Source organism: Heptranchias perlo, chromosome 25, assembly GCF_035084215.1.
Source record: "Heptranchias perlo isolate sHepPer1 chromosome 25, sHepPer1.hap1, whole genome shotgun sequence".
Lineage (NCBI taxonomy): Eukaryota > Metazoa > Chordata > Chondrichthyes > Hexanchiformes > Hexanchidae > Heptranchias > Heptranchias perlo.
In genome coordinates this window covers 35,533,236-35,552,496 of record NC_090349.1, presented here as the reverse complement: position 1 = coordinate 35,552,496, position 19,261 = coordinate 35,533,236, and the positions used below count along the sequence as shown (strand labels likewise).

Below are 19,261 nucleotides of genomic sequence, written 5' to 3'. Positions count from 1 at the left end.
GGAATGTACTGCCTGAAAGGGTAGTGGAAGCAGATTCAATAGTAACTTTCAAAAGGGAATTGGATATACAATTGAAAAGGAAAAATTTGCAGGGCTATGGGGAAAGAGTGAGGGAGTGGAACTAATTGGATAGCTCTTTCAAAGAGTCGGCATGATGGGCCAAAAGGCCTCCTTCTACACTGTATGATTCCATGGTAGGCACATCTTTTGCCCGTCCCATGGGTGTAAGTAATGCTGAATGGCACCAAAAGCTGCTTATTTGCAAGTAGGATGTATGGGAAATAAAGTTGCTGGACAAAATTATGCAAGAGCAATTAACACAGGTGTAAAGCCCGATCGGAACATCTTGAGGGAGGGGATTCCAATATGGGGGCAGGTGAGATTGCTGGATGCCCAACTTCTCATTCCCCATTTGCTCCATTCCACGTGCAGGAGAAAGCCTATCAATTGGAATATCTACCCTTATTAGTCTGATAACCTACCTGTGCTGACTGAGGAGCCTTAATCTTCCAACTGTTCTCTTTCAGGCAGTGAAGTCGGGTCTGGTCGAGCTCCTGTCAGTTACGTTTCCTCAGGACGCAGGGCACCAGAATCCCGAATGGTAGCAGGCAGCGAGTATGGTGAAAGTGAGCGTCAGGATGGATACGGTGGTGACATGGAGAGTGACACCAATAGGAGCCCAGGAGGTTAGTGGAGCCATTGAAAATGGATGGTGCACTGCTGTTTACCTCTCGCTCCTTGTCTCTGTGCTATCTCCTTCTCTCTTTGCCCATTCTTTCACTCTTGCTCCCATTCATGTGCACTCGCACGCACTCTCACTTTCTCTCTCTCACCAGCTATTTACAGACTGCGTTATTCTGCGTGCAGGCAATCAAATGACAGTTCGAGTTAGTTACTATGATTATCTTTCCACATCCTCATCTCGAATGCCGTGCAGTGTCTGTGGAGCACGAATGAAACATATTCTCTCAGCTCTTAAGAAATAGAATTTGTAGATGAATGCTGTTTTTCAGCACTAATACCAGATTGGTGCAGAAAGAATATTAACTACAACACAGCTCAAATTATTATCATAATTCAAAAGTGCTTTATGTATTTTTTCAAAACTTATTTTATCTAGGCCTGTAGATTGTGCAGCCGGATAATATTTGTGGATGACATTTTTTTTAATTCGTTCACGGGATGTGGGCGTCGCTGGCAAGGCCAGCATTTACTGTCCACCCCAGTGTATTCCTGTGAATCACACTGGGGTGGAGTTTTCCTGTTTACCGTCATTGAGGGAATATCCTACCATTGGTGTTTGCTGAGTGACACTGTTGATGCATTGTGTTAACGGTGTAAGTCAGACTGTTATCTTTATCTTCAGCTGCTGCTCTCGCCTTCAAATGATTTTAGTACCACAAACCTCTCCCTTTAACTCTCCCAGTTTCCTTATGTGAAGGCATTCCTTTCTGGAGTACAGATCCATGGATGCCTGAAGTTCTCGATTCCCTTCCCAGCTAACTATTCTTCACGGGGCTGATTTTGAGAGGGTTGGATTATCGAACACTCAGGCCAGCTTTGTGCATCTTTTGTTTGCGCCGCATGTTTGTGGTAAATGGCTTGTGTGGCATTGAGGTCTGCGCGCCTGGCACGCAGAAGTCTCCATAAGGTCCCCTCATTATGTAAACGAATTAATGCAGTCAAAGCTGAAGTGCACATCAGTTGCTCAGCACCCAAATAAAATGGGCACTGGGTGGTCAACCCATTCAGCCACCTTGAGTCCTCTTAAAGGGGACTCTGCTTGGTAGATGTTACAATGAAGTTGCTACAAAGCATTGCAGTGATTTGTCAGTTTATGTGCGGGTCATTACTTTCTTAAAGCTGCACCCACCTCCTGTCTGTGGGTATTTGGCAATGGTACACTAATTGTCCAAAGCCTCAATGGGACCCATGGGTATCCCACTGGACATACCACTCTATTCGAAGTTTCTGGAGGACAAAGATGAGAATCAGAGGAATCAATTAAGGTAGGTGTGTTTATGGATTAGATGTAGTTCAAGATGTAGTTACCCTTACCCCACCAGCCATGTATACATTGCAATGGATGCTGTGACAGAACTATGCAATCTTCTGGAGCCATACCTTCAAGCCACAAGAGGTTGATAGTAACATTTGCATGGGCTCTGCCTCCACATGTTAATCTCTATAGACACTTCGCCAATGAGACAGTTCAGTGTGTATTATTTGATTTCCCTTTTAAAGGAAATCCTTTATAAATGGACTCCAAGGATCTAGAAATGGACAATTGAATTCAAAGTAAATCCCAATCATATTCCAGCTGCACCAGTGGTATTTGAAATATTTGTGAAGTTGAAAGGAGTTGACTGACAACTTGTTAGTAAATTGGTTGGTATCCCTACCTGACATGCTTGACACTGGTGTTGCTTGATGTGTCAGCTTGGCTCAGTTGAAAACACACTCACCTCTGAGTCTGTAAGTTGTAGGTGAAACACCATGCCAGGTTTTGAGCGCATAGTCTAGGCTGGCAGTGTTGAGGGAGTGTTGTATTGTCAGAGATGCCATCCTTTTGGTGAGATGTTAAACCAAGGACCTGTATCCCATATCAGTGGTTAGAAACATAGGAAAGTACAGAACTGGAAAGGACTATGCAATTCATCTGATCAGCCCGAAAACCAAGAGCTCTCAATTTCCTGCTCCCTCAAATATCTACCCAATTCTCCCTTAAATTTTTCCACACTATCGTGACTTCGCCACCTCCCCGAGCAGTCCATCTCACCCTCTGTGTAAAGTACTTAAATCTAAACATTCATCTTCTAAGTTTGACCTGGTATCCCCAGTTCTAGAAGGTAATCTTGAACATATTGGGGTTCAGTTTATTATTCCTTTAAGTATCTTGAATACTTGAACATCTCCCTTGAACCTTCTCTTCTTCAGGGTAAATAATGCCAAGTACAGTCAGATGTGAAATATCCCGTCGCACTATTTGAAGAACTGTGAGTTCTCCTGGTGCCCTGGCCAACATATCGTCTTCAACCAACACCACCACAAAGTAGATTTGCCAGACGTTCATCTGATTACTGTTTGTGGGATATTGCTCATGCAGAATTCTGTAAACTGCTGTGTTTGCTTACATAATGGTAGACATTGAACCTCACTGTAATTCATCACGTGAAACATTTTGAGAAGATTCAATGTAGAAGGTACAATATAAATGTCATTAATAGTATGTTAATGCAGGCCCTGACCACTAAAACAATGAGGTTTCAATCACAGAGCGTTATAAAGTGATAACGATTTGTTCTTCTAAAGCTGTCACTTGAGTACTTTAATGTGTTCATTATTTTCTGTCTGGATTACAGCATAGTTACTGTTGAGTTTTGTCTTTTAAAGGCCATTACTGTGAAGTACATAGTCCTCCTGTTGACGCTAGTTCTCACCTCCTCTTCTTTCTCAGGCGGACGACGTAACATTTCAGCTCAGGGTTCACGACCACTTACAGCTCCACACCAAACTACCCCTGTGCAGCCTCCTCAAGCAAGTAGGTACCTCCCTGAGTAAATGAACTGACCTCATCTTATTTTTTGAGAAATTGTGATAAAGGGCCATGGTTGAGGAAACCACCAAGGTGGCCAAGCAAAGGAGAGAAGACCAGGTCAACAAGGAAGTAATTAGGGGGATGTGAAGCTTTGGGTTTTAAAATCTTGTGCCTAGAACTTCTATAGGGATTTCTCCTGATCTCCCTCTGTAATCCCAGAGAAATGGCGTAAATGGCCGTTTACACTCGCTCTAGGGTTTACACCAATCTTCCACTTAAGTTATAGTGGAAGATTGGGGAAACCCCACAGAAATTCTGTAGACTGTAGGAGGAAAGAAAGACTGAGGGACATGAGGAGTTCCACCACTTTGAGATCATGGGCTCGATGTTAGCAGGGCTGCGGGTTTGCGGCGGGGGGGGCTATCCACGCGCCCGGTGAAATGAGTCAGCCACCCGCGCGATCGCAGCCCAATTAGATTCACTTACCTGGTCTTCCGGGTTCCCCACTGCTGATCTGCGCGTAGGGTGGGCTGCGCATGCGCAGTAAGATCTGTCAGCTGGAGGAGCTCCATTTAAAGGGGCAGTCCTCCGCTGACAGATGCTGCAACAAATAGAAAAAAATACAGCATGGAGCAGCCCAGGGGGAAGGCTGCTCCCAGATTAATGATGCCTCACTCCAGGTATCAATACATTGGGTGAGGAGGAGGGGGAGGACAGATCTTCCCCCCGGCGGGCGGGAGGAAGCGGCCTGCCTCTGCCACCAGGAAGGCCTGGCTCGAGGTGGCAGAGGAGGTCACCTGCACCACCAACATATCGCCCACCTGCATACAATGCAGGAGGCGCTCCAATGACCTCAGTAGGTCAGCCAAAGTGAGTACACTTACTCATTCCCCTACACTCCATCTGCCACATCACCGCCCCCACCCCACATCTCCTTCTGCACTGCCAACACTACTCTATCACATCACCCCTCACACCCACTCAAACCTCATCCTCATCTTACCTGCACTTACTCACCTCGCCAGTACTCATCCCGCCACTACCACTCAACCCAATCCTCATACAATCTCATGGCTCTATCTCATACCCTCTCGTGCATCTCTTTCACGGTCAGCCTCACTCAACCTGCCACTACCTGTGCTGCAGCCACAGGGCATGCATCACATATGTGCAGTAGGCAGCGTAAGGCAAACGTGTCGTGAGCATGAAGGGGATGCACAAGGGTGTTTGAGGGTTTGTCATGGTTGTTACTTATATTGAATTTCTGACCAACTCACATTACATATTATATTGGCACCTCTACTGCCATGTCTTTGCGAATCTTGTCTGGTTTGTTCAATAATGCCCTTTCCTGAGGATCACTATGAAGACCCACACCTGATGCCACCCATTGTGTCACTGCAGAGTGGGTGTAGGTGTATTTGCAGGGCTGTTTTGTGCAGACGGCTGAGAGACGTCGGCGATGTCCCCGGTGGCACCTTGGAAGGATGCGGAGGAGAAGTTGTTGAGGGCAGTGGTGACTTTGACAGCGACAGGTAAGAAGATGGTGCTCGGGCCAGCCAGGAGCAGCTCGGCATGAAGGAGGCTGCAGATGTCCACGACTACATGTCGAGTGACTCTGAGCCTCCATGTGCACTGCTGCTCAGAGAGGTCCAGGAAGCTGAGCCTCGGTCTGTGGACCCTGTGGCGAGGGTAGTGACCTCTGCGACGCATCTCTCTCTACGGTAGCCCTCCCTCCTGCTGTACAGGTGGATGTGTCACTGTTGTGGAGCTCCACGTGTCAGAGGTGGATGGCGAGGCTGGTGGTGATGCTGTTCGCCCTCCGAGGAGGTCATGACTGCAGTTACGGCAGCCCCCATCCGGAAGATGTACATCTGAGGGGGTCCGCAAGGTAGGTACATGTCTCTGGACCCCGGGGTAAGTGTGCAAGTTGGTGACTTTGATTGTCAGGAGGAGGGTGGTGGAGGCCAATCTTTGTCCCAAGTGACAGAGTGGCCTCCTGCAATGAGTGAGGGTCTCCCCCCCGCTGACCTGTCAAATGGACCTTTGCAGCTGCCACAGGCTGATGGCTGCAACAGGTCCATTTGAACTGGGAGTGTTTCCCCCAGTACGGGAACAGTCCCAGTTTGCTATAAAATCCCACCCCTCCTCACATAATCCCTTAATCAGGTCAGTCAATGACCTGAAATAGCTAAGTAAATACCTTCAAGTGGAACCCCGCTGGCTTTAATTGCCTGCGGGATTCCCACCAGCGGGGGCTGCGCGCGCACGCCGGCGCGTCAGTGGGGAACCCGGAAGTGGGCGGGTTGGAGCCGGGCTCCCGACCCGCTCCGGGATTCTCCGATTTTCGGAGCCCCCCCGCCAGGAACGCACCCGATAGCGGGTGCTAAAATGATGCCCCATAAGTCAGAATGAGTTAGAGTAGGAGGCTGTGGAATGAGTCTGGTTTTCAACAAATTGAGGATGCAGGGAGGAGGAAGGGTGTGTGGGATGGCGAGTGTAAACAAACCTTTCCACATCTGAATATCTGGCCGCGGGGACTTACCCTCTCCAAGTTTACTCCTTTGTAATTTTAACCTGCTCTTTTGAGCGAGTGGGACACCCACTGGAAAGCAGCTGGTCCTTCTTTAAATATGCAGATCGGGCTCCAATGACGTCATCATTGGAGACCGACTGCAATTTTAACCCGCGGCCTGTGCGGGGAAGCGTTCGTGGTTTCCCTGCCAGGCCAACCTGGTGGCAAGAGGACTCGGGGCCAGTAAAGGCCCAAAAGTGGGTTAATTCTGGGGGGTTTTTGGCTTCCTTGTGGGCCAGGAGGAGCAGGATTGCCCTCCGCCTGACTACAATGCCCTCCTGACTCCCTCCCGACTCCCTCCCAAACACTTATCTGAGTGCAGGAGACCATTCCCTTGGATCCCTGGCAGCGGCCCTCTGCCACCCGAAATCCCGCTCCCGCCTGCCTGGTGCTTCCTGCAGGTTCGGGCAGGAGACAAACATCAGGTGCAGGGAGTTAGAAACTCCCGGGGAGTTGGACGGTTTGCTGGCCGCATAACTTCCACTAGGAAGTTAGAATCAGGACTGCTCCCCCCCCATCCGCCATTTCTCCCTGTGAAGAAGTGACCGGGTTTCATTGGATATCTGCCCACCTTATTTTATATATTATACTGCCAATCCATTCATAAGTCTCCTTAACTCCAAGCAGGGCCTTCCTGTGAAAATACAAAGGTTCTTCCAAAACATTATTTCATTTCAAGGGGTAGGATCATTCAAGGAAAGTACCTTTTGTTCAAATTCTATATAGAAAGAAATGAAAGAACTCGCATTTATATGGAAAAATAATATTTTATGTCAGATCTTCCTCAGTGCTAGGCTATTCTGTGATACCACAGATGGGGATCATTGCTGTGGATCCCAGAATGGCACCATAAAAGGCACACTTGATTTCAAACCAGCCTGAGAGCTGCACCATTGCCTCTCCCACAACTCCAGTGACCAGTACTGTTGATTGGAGATGCAGTAATCCAAGCCCCTCACATGGTTTTCCATGGGCAATGGCTCGCTACCAGGGCTCAGGCAGTCTCCGAGCTTCCCCCACCCCCACACCCCCACCTCCCAATAGTTTATCATGGATCCAATCTGGACAATCCCAGTCAGCGACAACACCACAGCAGCCCAGTAGCAAGGAAGATCCAACTTGAATCTCCATGTCTGGCGATACAAAAACAACAAAATAAATAATGGCAGGTATTTTCTTTTTGTATGGAATAGACGAGTATTTTGAACAGAAATTACTCCCCAAAGATTTTCCTTCCCCATTAAAATTCATAGGACTTTTTGCTGAACTCTATTCTGGTTCTTATTGTACTGTCATTATAAGAGAACTGCTGACTTTTCAGGCAGTTAGATTAACATATTTCTGGTTTCTTCATTTGCAGGCGCCCCTGGAACCTATAGATCAGGCCAGGGAATGACTCCCAGATATCCAGAGCAAAAGCCAAGTAAGAACGGTTACGAGCAGCTCCATTCTCAGCCTCTCATTTCTCATTTCAGTTCTCCCTGGCTCTGGGTGTCCGATTTCATCTTGAGACATAGCGCCATCAAACAGGTCCTCAGCTTGAAGTGAGCAAGAAATGATTTTTCTCTTTCTTTCTTTTTTTTGTTTCTCTCCCTGCCAGTGGTAGGGTCACCCTCCTTGTCGCATTCTGCAGCCAGTCAGCCCATCCCATCGTCGGATACCAGCTACACCCCGGTGAAGGAGGAGAGAGCTGTTCGTCAGCACGCGCAGTATACAGCACCAAGCACAGCCCCGGTACTGACTCCTTCCTCACGACAGCAGCAGCAGCCGGAGGATGAGGACGAGGACGTTTATGATTCGGATGAAGCCAGTGAGTAATACTGGGGTTGGGAGATTCATTACAAAAGACTATTAAGCAGCAAGGATAATCAATGGTAAAATACTCCTTTACACTCTGCTGCATCATTAAGGGAATCCAACATTTCACTGCTGAGGTGAAACTAAAAACGGAAAATGATGGAAATACAGAGCAGGCCAGTCATCATCTGAAAGAGAAAGATTAATGTTTCAGGTGGCAACCCTTTAATAGGAGTTCTGATTTATTCTGCTTTGACAAAACCATCAGCGTCTCCCTAGTTTAACAGGGAATAAAATCATTGCACATATTTTGCGGATATTTTATTTGTGAGGTGGCAGCTTTACCGCCACATCAAAGGAAATGTTCTCACAGGTGTCCTGCTCAAATGATCACCTATTCTCACCTTGTACACATAGACACGTCCTGAAGCCTTTTTTTCAATTAGTCACCTCAGAGTGAGTTGTGTCGGGGTTGAGGGGCCACGATTTCCCCTCTGATGGAGATAGAAGGGAGGTTTAGGTGACTCTTCAGGTAGTTTATGGGGAAATGATGGTTTGGTTGGTTTGCTAAAAGTGGACAAACCCAAATGTTACTTATTTTGCCTAATTCAATTGTGAAATTAAAAGGGTTTAAATTTAGCCAGAATGTGTCAAATATTTAAAGTAAAAAATAAACAAGTTTCCAGGGCATGATGTCCTGGTTCCCCCCCCACCCTAGAAATGCACACACCAGTGGAATGTTGAGGGGGTGAAAGCAGTATCTGGGAGAAATATGTCTAATTCTGAATTTGCTGCTTGTACCCCCGGTTCATGACATTCCTCTGTCTGCTATTTTAATACTGGTATTAATCCATTTATTTTAAATGGGTTAACATTTCCACTAAAACAGCTGACAGAGGAATGCCACATGAACATATTGAAGCCTTAATTTTCTGGGACTGCACCAATGGCAAGGCCACAATTGTCCATTTATTATGGACGGAAAATTGCAGGCAGCTGTCTGTAGTTGTCTTGATACACGCTAGTGGGACTGGGAAAAGTCCCTAAAAGTTTGTATGCAAATATCAGCAGCAGTAATTTCCTGGCTGCAGTCAGCAGAGCTTTTTGATCTAGGTCGTTTTGGTTTGGGATTTTGGGTTGATGTAAACTATGTTCTTGTTTTATGTCACACACTGAAGAGAGAGAAAGAGTAAGCCAGAAATACAGCAAAAAGGTTTGGAGAAAAAACACAATTGCTGGAATCTGTGGCACCAGATTGAAGAACCCTGAGTGTTCTAAATCACAACCGAGAAAGAGAAATCCAGTGCCAACTACATGATTAACTGATTAATCTGCCAATTGACCATCCTGATCCAGGTCATAATGGCCTGAGTTACTGTGACAAAAGGAGTCATCTTTGTGGAGTTACATTCTGTAATATCAGACAATGTAAAGCGGATTGAAGCCCAGAAATTACGCTGTACAATACTATCATATGAATGCTTAATATGTCTATACTAAACTTCTTAGCCTACTATTTTAACCCATTATGGGTTAATATCTCTGTTAAAGTAGTGGACTAAATGTTCATACAATAATATTGCACAATATAAATTCCAGGCTCAAACATTTACTATCTGTACTAATTCTCTGTCATCAACTGAGACCTCAGGTATGAATTCCTCTGCAGTAAGTGCATTATATTGTTAATCCATAGTTATACTTGAAAGATTGTTGTTTATACTTGAAAGAGCAGCACAGATTAAATGATAGAACTGTGCTTATCTTGAAGCGTGATGTCCATCAAAATGGATAACGATTTTAAACTAAAATGAATCAAGGAATCATAGTGCTGCTCTCATACCCGATGTTGGTGATTGTTTTGTTGAGAAAGTTGTATTGGTTGTGTTCACAGCTACACTGGGAGCACTGGAGTTCAGTCTAATATATGACCAGGTCAACAATGCTTTGCACTGCACCATCATAAAAGCAAAGGTGAGTTGTCTGATTTACTCATCTTATGGTAGGAGTTCATAATCAAGCTCAAAATGAGGATAACTAGGCCACTAAAGATATCAAAGCAGTTTTCAGTCAATTGTGAAATGTTCTCTCATCCCAAAGAATTGAAAAGTCCTCAATTGAAAGGTGGCTTAAAATGCTTTCATTGCAAAGAGATGTTTGGGATCCTGCCGTGTGAACATGTGGTCCCAGGGGACTGAGTGCGGCAGTATGTTAGAACTGCAATTTTAAGGAAACAGAGTGGTAGGGCCAGTTAGAACACTGTGCTTTTAGGGCATTTGGGAGGTATAGTCATTTCTGAGATCTGTGTTAGCATCCAAACTAGACCAACAGGATGAAAATCTCTTACTGCTACCTGTGAAACAAGTTTGGGCAACCTCAACCCACTAACTTATGGATGCAGGTCTGCAGTGCATAATTGGGATTAAGCTGGTAATCTCATTATCAAGTCAATCAGAAATACTGTTGGAGGTGGTGACTCCATGTTGTTTACATGTGGTCGTTATGAGATTCAGCTACAGACTGGTGGCCCAAGTACTGACTAGGCATTTGTGACCTTCCTACCTTACAGGGGCTGAAACCCATGGACTCCAACGGGTTGGCTGATCCATATGTGAAAATACATCTTCTGCCTGGAGCCAGCAAGGTAAGATATTCCTATCATAGTGTAAACACAATGTTCATGACATCTACCATTACTACTGGTGAAGTATGAAGTATCTGTTCCATGGCCGCTGTGATGTGTGGGGGAGTGTCTGTGCCATGACGACCAGTAAGATGGGATATGTGCATCACAATTTGGGTTTCTGTGGCTCAGTTACTTATGGGAACCGCTGTGACAAATTACAGCTGAAGTGGCATGTTTTCATGGACATATGGAGGTACAGTTATCAGAAACACATTGGGGTAAATCTTGATTTTGTACAGTAGTGTAAAACGGGTGATAGCGAGTCGGCAGCCTGTTTTACATTATCGCACAAAGTAAAAATCTGCCCCATTGTGTTCCCCTTACTCCCCAAATTCCTCAGAGAAAGGTCTTGATCTCAGCCAGTCTAACTAGGGGAAGGTCCAAAGTGGAAGGCAAAGCATTTCCTGGCAAGAAGGGTGGGATACAGTGGAAGTGAAGTCAACCCTGGGCGCTTTGAAGCATCTCATACCAACTGGATTTACAGTGAAACATTGGAACGACCCAGGGAGCAGATGGCTTGCCCACCTTGTCAGCTGAGAAAGAAATTATAATCGTAACATCACAAGAAATATAAATACATTTTCAATATGAACCATTTAACCAGATGGAGTTCCCCTGATTTGATGGTGGGTGGATACACCTACTGATATGGTACTGAGCGCACAGATCGGAAAGATTCCAGGTTTGACACTGGTTTGTACTGAGTCAGCTAATCTTATTTGAGTAGCAGTGTGATGGTGCATTGGCCTCAATGTCTGTGGGCTACCATGAACCATTGCCTTCAGGATAGATGGGCAGGGAATTAGAGAAGGAAAAAAACACTATTTAACCTCATAAAATGTCAGAATTGTTGATGTTTTTTGAGACACCCAAATAAAATGTGAAAAACAGTCCCTATATCAGGAGAATGTGGAACTGGGTAGCCTATGAAATGAGTTGACATCTAACTTGTTTATGTTCCAAATATACAGTCAAACAAGCTGCGCACAAAAACTCTGCGCAACACCCGAAACCCTGTGTGGAATGAACGGCTAACGTACCATGGAATCACTGAGGAGGATATGCAGAGAAAAACTCTCAGGTAAGAAATGTAGACACAGACAAACAAGGAAAGAGCCCCTCCAGCAATCTCCAGATAACTGAAAACCCCTCCAGTAATCTTCAGCTAACCCAGAAACCTCCAGTAATCTTCAGCTAACTCAGTAACCTCCAGGGATCTTCAATTGAATCAGTGTTTCAGGTTTGAACAAATGTATTTGACATCTCGCAGATGGTCTGTGACTCTATCTCTTTCTAACAGTCTGTCTTTGCCTCTGACTTTATTTCTTTCTCAGTTTTTATACAATGGATGTGGTATATAGTTGTCTGATCTATCCAGGAATATTCACATTCATTTATGTTGCCTCTGGTTTCCTGATGTTGCAAAAAAAAAACTCCTGACCATTTTGTACCATTACTCTGCAGACATTATTGGTAATTGGGAACTGAAACAAGAGATCCAGCATCTTCTTGAATGAATGTATCTGTAATAGTCCCTCAGGAGTGATGTGTTAGTAGTATTGTGATCACGGGACTATTTTTAACCATTATAAGATGTACCATATAACCAGCTACCACACTGCTGCTATCCTTTTCATTAACATTTCTTGATTTAAAATTCCTTCATCCACCCCCCCACCCCCTCCAAAAAGAGAAAAATTAAAGCACTGAAATATATTTAAACATGTTAAAGCATTAAAAAAAAACCTTAATATAATAAAATAAATAAAAAGTATCCTTCAGTTCTTCCAGTGGTTCACTGGGTTTAACAAATGAATAGCTGAGCCATATAGACCAGGCAGGTTCCAAGCTTGATTGTCGATCTGAGCTGAATTCGCTGATCTCAGCTTGGACTGCAATCGGAGCACCACAACTGGGCTCAGTGCCTCTTGGTTCAGGAGAGGAAAATAAACCAGGGTCCTTACTCCTAATCCCTATCCAGTGGCCCCTGCTGTAAGTGCAGTTATGTGAAGTTGGAGTGAGGACAGGGATGGCTTATCTGTGACTCCCCCCACTGAGGTGGGATACCCTGCCAACACTCACCAGCAAAATGTTAACACCTTCAGGTGAGGGGGACAATAAAAGAAATTAAAAGAACCTCATTTAATTCCAGTTTCATGATACCCAGCAGTACTAAACCACAAATAAGGGCTGAATTCAGCCTGCTGTTAATTTATCAGCCGCAGTATTTAGAACTTTTAAAATCCAGTTCTGGACTTTAGTCAAATCCTTCCTAGCCTCTTCAGCATCTTCCCAGCATTGGTGTCACACCCCTAAATTCTGTCCTCTGACCTGCATCGATATGAGTAGATCTTGCAGTTAAATGTGGCATAACAAAAAAAAAAACCAATAAATTAGTTGCACATTATCTAAATGAATATCACACAGATTCCAGTGTGACACCACATATAAATAACTCATGGACTCAATTGGACATAATGCAATCACACTCCATACTTCACTGCTCATTTGTTAGGTAGCTTGGATCATTCAGGGGCCGAATTTCCTCAGCTGTTCCAGCGGACTCCCACTGTAACTCTGGCAGGTCTATGGCAGAACTAGGCCAGGACCCAGATACGCCAGGTCCTGACCTGAAATGGGATTTCCCACTCAGCCTTTTAAGAGACGGAGCCTCTGCCTGCATTTTACCAGGCCGCTGAGGTGGTGCGGATAGGCTGGGGGTGGTGGAATCCCTACCCTGGCCCATGTGGAAGCCGGCTTATGTCTGGAGGCCAATACCCCCAGTCAGATAAGGTGCACCAGCCTCTGGATGGAGCAAAAGTAGACCCTACTGTGAAAGGGGGTGGAGAAAAATTTTCTTCTGGAGCAGGGGGCGGGGAGCCAGGTGTTGGAGTTTCTGACAGCACCCGAGATGCACCCATAGAGGAGTGGGTGCCCGCTGAGGGGGATAAAATCAGGTGCCCTCCCACTGACCCCACATACTCCAGCAGCTCAAAGCTGGACGGCACAGGTGGGCGCGATGCCATTTTAATTGCCAAGATCGCAACCCACAGAGTTTCAGGCCTTCATTGTTTAAATGTGTTATCCTCTGTGTCTCTATTTACCTAAAGCTTCTATCCGTCTGCTTGTTTCTGTCTCAAGTTTCCATCTTTTTCCTGTCTCTACTTCTAAGGTTCTGTCTGTCTGCTTTTTAATTTTTTTCTCAGTGTCTGTCTGCATCTTATCCCTGTCTTTCTCCTTCTGCCCATCTCTACAGATTTACAAGATCACTCTTCAAACTACTCACAATTGCCTGGGTTGTGTTTTGAGATCTCAATGAACTTTACTCCAAACATTTCTGAATATTGGAATAACTTGGAATAACTTGTTAGACCATAATAACCCACTAGTTTCTAAGAAAGATGATGTCCTGTTTCTCTGATTTCTCTCGCTCTCTATTTGCCTGATTGTTTGTGATATTGCCCCTGAATTCTGGTGAATTTGCCTTTCGTTGTCTTCTCAACCTGAATTACTCTCTTTCCGATACAGGATCTCTGTCCTGGATGAAGATAAGTTTGGTCACAATGAATTCATCGGGGAGACCAGAGTTTCTCTGAAAAAACTCAAACCCAATCAAGCAAAGAACTTCAACATTTGTCTGGAGAGAGTGGTGCCAGTAAGGAACTACTAGTTATTTATTCTTCAGGGGACTGGGTGTCTTGGTCAGTTAAAGCTCTGAATTTTCAACTCTGGGATCAAGATTTCAATCCAGCCAAACCAGTGGGTTGAAACTTTCTCCTGTCAGCCATGAGATGGTGTGTAAAACGGTCTCGACCCTGTTTCTAGTGAGCATGTGTCACCAGAATGCCCTGAATGTGGCATGAACAAGCATTAAATTGGTATGGCAACTAATGCAACAGTGTGGAGAGGAGACTGCTCGCACTCCTAACTTTGGAGGATTGATATTGGAGGAAAGGATGAGCTGACTTGATGGTCAAGGACGAAACAAATTCCCAAAGTGACATATTAGGAATACATTCTAATTGGGTTAGAAGTTATTCACTTGCTGCAGCCCACACTGTCCCTAAATGTACTGTGAATATTTCCACAGGTAAAGCGAGGTTCTACGGTTGGATCAACACGAGGAATGTCACTTTACGAGGATGAGGTAAACCTGGACTCATTATATCTGTGTATTGTGCTTTTTAAAAAACTCTGATCATAAAGGGAAAAGTTGGGAGGGGTGGGGTAGCTACCAGGGACCCCTCCCCCGCACCCCAAACAAGCTGATTCTTCCTTTCTTCTCTTTGGGGAAACACATAGCTACTTCCCCTTTCACGTTCCATGCCCCTTGATGACTCTTGGTGCAGACTGGGGACTCAGCAACAATAGGCAGTCACAAAGGTAAACCTGTATTATGCTACTTGGCACACCACAAGTGGTATAGCAACAAACTGTGCCAATTGGCGACAGAAATATAAAATTACAGAGGGATTAAAACTCCTCTGCTAGGGGCTGCCTGATGGTCCAGTAAGTAAACTTACCTTCCAGCATAGTACTAAGCCATGCAGATCAGGAGGTCTAAGGTTTGATCCCTTGTCTAAGCTGAGTTAGCTGATCTACAAACAAGGCAGCAGTACAGGCAGTACAGTTGGCCTCAGCACCCCTGAGTTGGAAACAGGGTTAATATTGGCCAGGGATTCTCTTCCAGGTCATTAATCAATGACTCCTGCTGGAAAATACATGTGTGAGCATCGGGTAAGAGCAGGATCGGGCTCTGCTCTGTGGTCAATACTCAAGGGGCCGAAATTCCAATCCAGCTCCTGGTGCATCTCCGGCATAAGTACCGGAGAGGGCTGGAAAATGGGGAAAAACATGGTTCTGCCAGCACTCCATCCAGTTCAGAGGACCACAAGAAATTCAGTGGGGTCAGAGGGAATGGATCTTCATGGCCATCCCCCCCACATCGAGGGGGTGTGGCTGGGGAGTTCCTGGTATATCCTGGGAATTTCCTCCCAGTCCAACTCCTAATAGGCCCAACAGAGCCTACGCCTGCTGAGGCAGGTGTATGTTCCTTATGGGCCTAAGAAAGGCTCCAAAATGCAGGAGGGAGCAGGTACAGTGTCTGTGGTACAGTTTCCTAGTATGGCATTTTGTGACGCAGTTCCTGTGGTACAGATTCCCAATTAAACCGAGATGAAAATTTCAAAACTACCTTCTAAACGTTTGCGCATCTAAGTGTTGATAGAATCATCTGCAGCAGCGAGCTCTGACCATGGAGTTAAATTGGCTGCTGCTACCACAGAGTTTTCAGAGCGAGTGGCTCCCCCCTCTCCCCCATATGGTAATACTGCCCTTTAACCGGTATGATCTGGAGGAAATTGAATGTTCAACTCAATTATTAATTCAGGCACATCCCAGCATGTTGTTATATATAAATATATAGAGTAGGGTTTAGTCTGACACATTCTGTGGGCACAATCACACTGATGCACACTCTGCCCTCTCCCTGCAGGGCGATCATGGTGGTGAAACTGAAGAGCGAGGCCGGATCCTTGTCTCCCTCCTGTATAACAGTCAGCAGGGAGGCCTGATCGTGGGAATTATACGTTGTGTTCATTTAGCTGCCATGGATGCCAATGGATACTCCGACCCCTTTGTCAAAATGTATGTAAACCTGTTTCTACTTGCTGCATCCTGCCTAATCTTTTCCAGTGGGCATGTCGCAGAGTCCAGCCTCTGCTGCCTGCTTGTATTCTCTTCCAGTTTACCTGTCTGAGTATCTAGCTTCCGGCCTGTTGAACTGGCGAACCTCCATCACCAGTCCAGCATCGGCTCCCTGCCTGGTCGCTTGCTAGGACCGTCTCAATCTTAGTCCCTGCTTTCTGTCTAGGCTGTGCTGTTCTGGTGGGCCTGTTTCAGCAACATACATATATTCTCCCAGTGGGTCTCAGTGTATAGGCTTTGCTCCCTGCCTGTTTTCTCCCAAGTGGCCTGTCTCATATCTTGGTTCCTTACTTAGCCTTCCTTACCCTTGCTCCCTGTCCTTCTCTCCCAGTGGGCCTGTTATGGCATGTCGCCTCTGCTTTCTGCCCTTTTTTTCCCCCAGGACCAGAGGGCCTGTCTTGGTGTCCAGTCCTTCCTCTGTGTTGCTGTTCTACCGCTGTGTTCATTTTCTCGATTAGTACTGCAGTGAGTTACATAAAAATTGATGACTGTCTGAATCATACCAAGCAACTGAGGACAGAATGTTCATGCCTGACACTTGGCTTGTTATCTTCAGTTCCTCATTACCTCAGGCAGAATACATTATACTTGTTCAGTTACAGTATCAACATGGTTCACAAATCAGCATTATCCAAGATGCATTTGATGGAAAACATATTGTTCTAAGTACAGGAATATTGAAGCAGTTAACAACATTGGGGGGGGGGGGGAGGGGGAGTAAATTGGATACGGCCTATTTTCGGGCGTTGGTAGCACGATCCATTATTAACCGGTGCCCGGTGCTTCTTGCACAGGCAGGACGAGACTTTTGTCCGGCCTGAGGACTTAGCTTCAAGCAGCGTTGGAAATCAGCGTTGACACGAGGATTCAATGCAATTCGCACAAGAGCCCCAATCTCTTAAAGGGAGGATGTCTCTTTAAATCTCTTAAAGGTAGCTGGTACCTGCTATTTGCTAAAAATAACAGTCTGCTGTCTGCACAGAGATCAGACATCGCACAGGTAAAACACAGATGCAGGTCCCATCCTTATGTTTACAAACTGATGAGTTAGGTTAAAACATTGAATAAAGGTTGCGCATTACTAAATCCCACATCCTCCAATCTGCATGTCAGACCTCACCAATCTGCCGATCTGAGTTTGTACCAGATCTGTCTGATGATGCAGTAGAGGCCTTGGTGCAAGAGGTGGACAGAAGGAGGAACATCCTATATCTGTGGGGGGGGGGAGGGAGGGAAGTGGGGCAAGAGGCCCTCCAGGCACATACCCAAAAGGCAGTGGGAGACAGTGGGGAACAAAGTCAATGCCAGACGCACAGCACCACGAACATGGATGCAGTGCAGGAAGAAGTTCAGGACAGAAGGAGGGACATCCTATATCCACAAAAGGTGGGGGAGCAAGAGGCTCTCCAGACATATGCCCAAAAGGCAGTGGGAGACAATAGGGGAGGCAGTCAATGCCAGGTGTACAGCGCCAAGAATAGGGATGCAGTGCAGGAAGAAGTTCAATGCTTTGACACAAGTAATCAAGGTGGGTGAGGTCAACTGTCAAGTGGCGTCTCCTACCAACTACACCACTAGCCGCATCCACTGCTCCATGCACTACGCCCCCCATCACCCACATATCAACAAACTCTTTCCATCAGTACTCAACTCTGCCATTCAGATGCTTCCTCTCACCCTTACACATTACCACTGTTGTAAGCCGCCCACCCACAACTCACAGGCCACACACACTGGCGGCTATTCTACCATGACAGGCACATCACCCAGACACAAGTCCCGCTTTTTTGCAGGAGAAGGTGGCGCATATCAAGGGGCAGCAAGTGGCAGTGGAATTTAGCCCCTCAAGCCTGTTCCGCCATTCAGTGAGATCATAGTTGACCTGTGACCTAAATCCATATACCCGCCTTAGCCCCATATCCCTTAATACCTTTGGTTCACAGAAATCTATCAATCTCAGATTTAGAATTCACAATTGAGCTAGCATCAACTGCTGTTTGCAGAAGAGCGTTCCCAACTTCTACCACCCTTTGCATGTAGCAGCGTTTCCTAACTTCACTCCTGCATGTCCTGGCTCTAAAGGTTAGGCTACGTCTCAGCGTCCAAGTATTCAAGTATAGGAGACCTCCAAAAACAGTAATCCAGCAACGAAGCTGTAAATCCTGCATGGTCCCTTAAATAGCGCTGGTAAGGGGTCCTCCAGGCACTATAAGGCATGTTCAGATGGTCGTGGTTAAGACTGTGCGTTGAGTTGAACGTTAAGTCCCAAAATGGTGTCTATCACTTTAAATCAGCGTTGCACACTGATTATATCCATTTTCTCCTTACTTTACATGCTGCCGGCATTCGGTATTTGACTGTGCGCTACTACATATACCAAGATGGCGTCCAGCACGTCAGCTGGAAACATGCGTGCGCAGCCAAGACATCATCTTGGATGTTCGGGTGGCCGTGTAGTGCCGAAACAACGGGCGTTACACTGCCCAATTTGTAGCCCAAGGTTTCCCTCTATCTATGTCTGCCTGTCTGTGTGTTCCCTCAATGGAGGAACCATTTGTGTTGGGCGCTGAATAGGCACGATATTGGCGGTGCAGCAGTCGGGAGGCACGAACCACTTTCAGGTTCCACCCTCATTAACATTTTCTTGGCACGCTGCAGGCCCCAAACGGGCACCCCTGCTGCAGACACCCGGCCAGCAGGTAAGGCCTGTTGGGGGGGGGTGGTTGGAGACAAGAATGGGTCAGTGACGAGCCTGAAGATTTTTGTGGGGTGAGGATGAACACAAAAAATGTTCTTTTTGGGCGATCTCTCTGCAATGCATAATCTCTGACCAAAGACTACATTGATCTCAGTGCCCTCAGAGTGAGGAGGGAAAATTATCAGACAAGATTCCCAATCCTAATTGATATCCTGTGACCTCTGATGGAAAATGCATGTGATCTCAGCCATAACGTGATGG

The 19,261-nt window shown here is 46.0% G+C and overlaps 1 protein-coding gene across 1 annotated transcript in view; it reads left to right on the top strand.

Annotated features, from left to right (window-relative positions):
- rph3ab (rabphilin 3A homolog (mouse), b) overlaps positions 1-19,261 on the top strand; it is a 66,388-nt gene that overhangs the window by 38,176 nt on the left and 8,951 nt on the right. The window contains exons 6-15 of the mRNA XM_068006329.1: positions 528-686; positions 3,458-3,541; positions 7,474-7,536; positions 7,714-7,923; positions 9,805-9,884; positions 10,480-10,554; positions 11,568-11,677; positions 14,125-14,251; positions 14,687-14,743; positions 16,091-16,242. Of these exons, the coding sequence (XP_067862430.1) occupies positions 528-686; positions 3,458-3,541; positions 7,474-7,536; positions 7,714-7,923; positions 9,805-9,884; positions 10,480-10,554; positions 11,568-11,677; positions 14,125-14,251; positions 14,687-14,743; positions 16,091-16,242 (1,117 nt within the window). The remainder of the gene's footprint in view (positions 1-527; positions 687-3,457; positions 3,542-7,473; positions 7,537-7,713; positions 7,924-9,804; positions 9,885-10,479; positions 10,555-11,567; positions 11,678-14,124; positions 14,252-14,686; positions 14,744-16,090; positions 16,243-19,261) is intronic.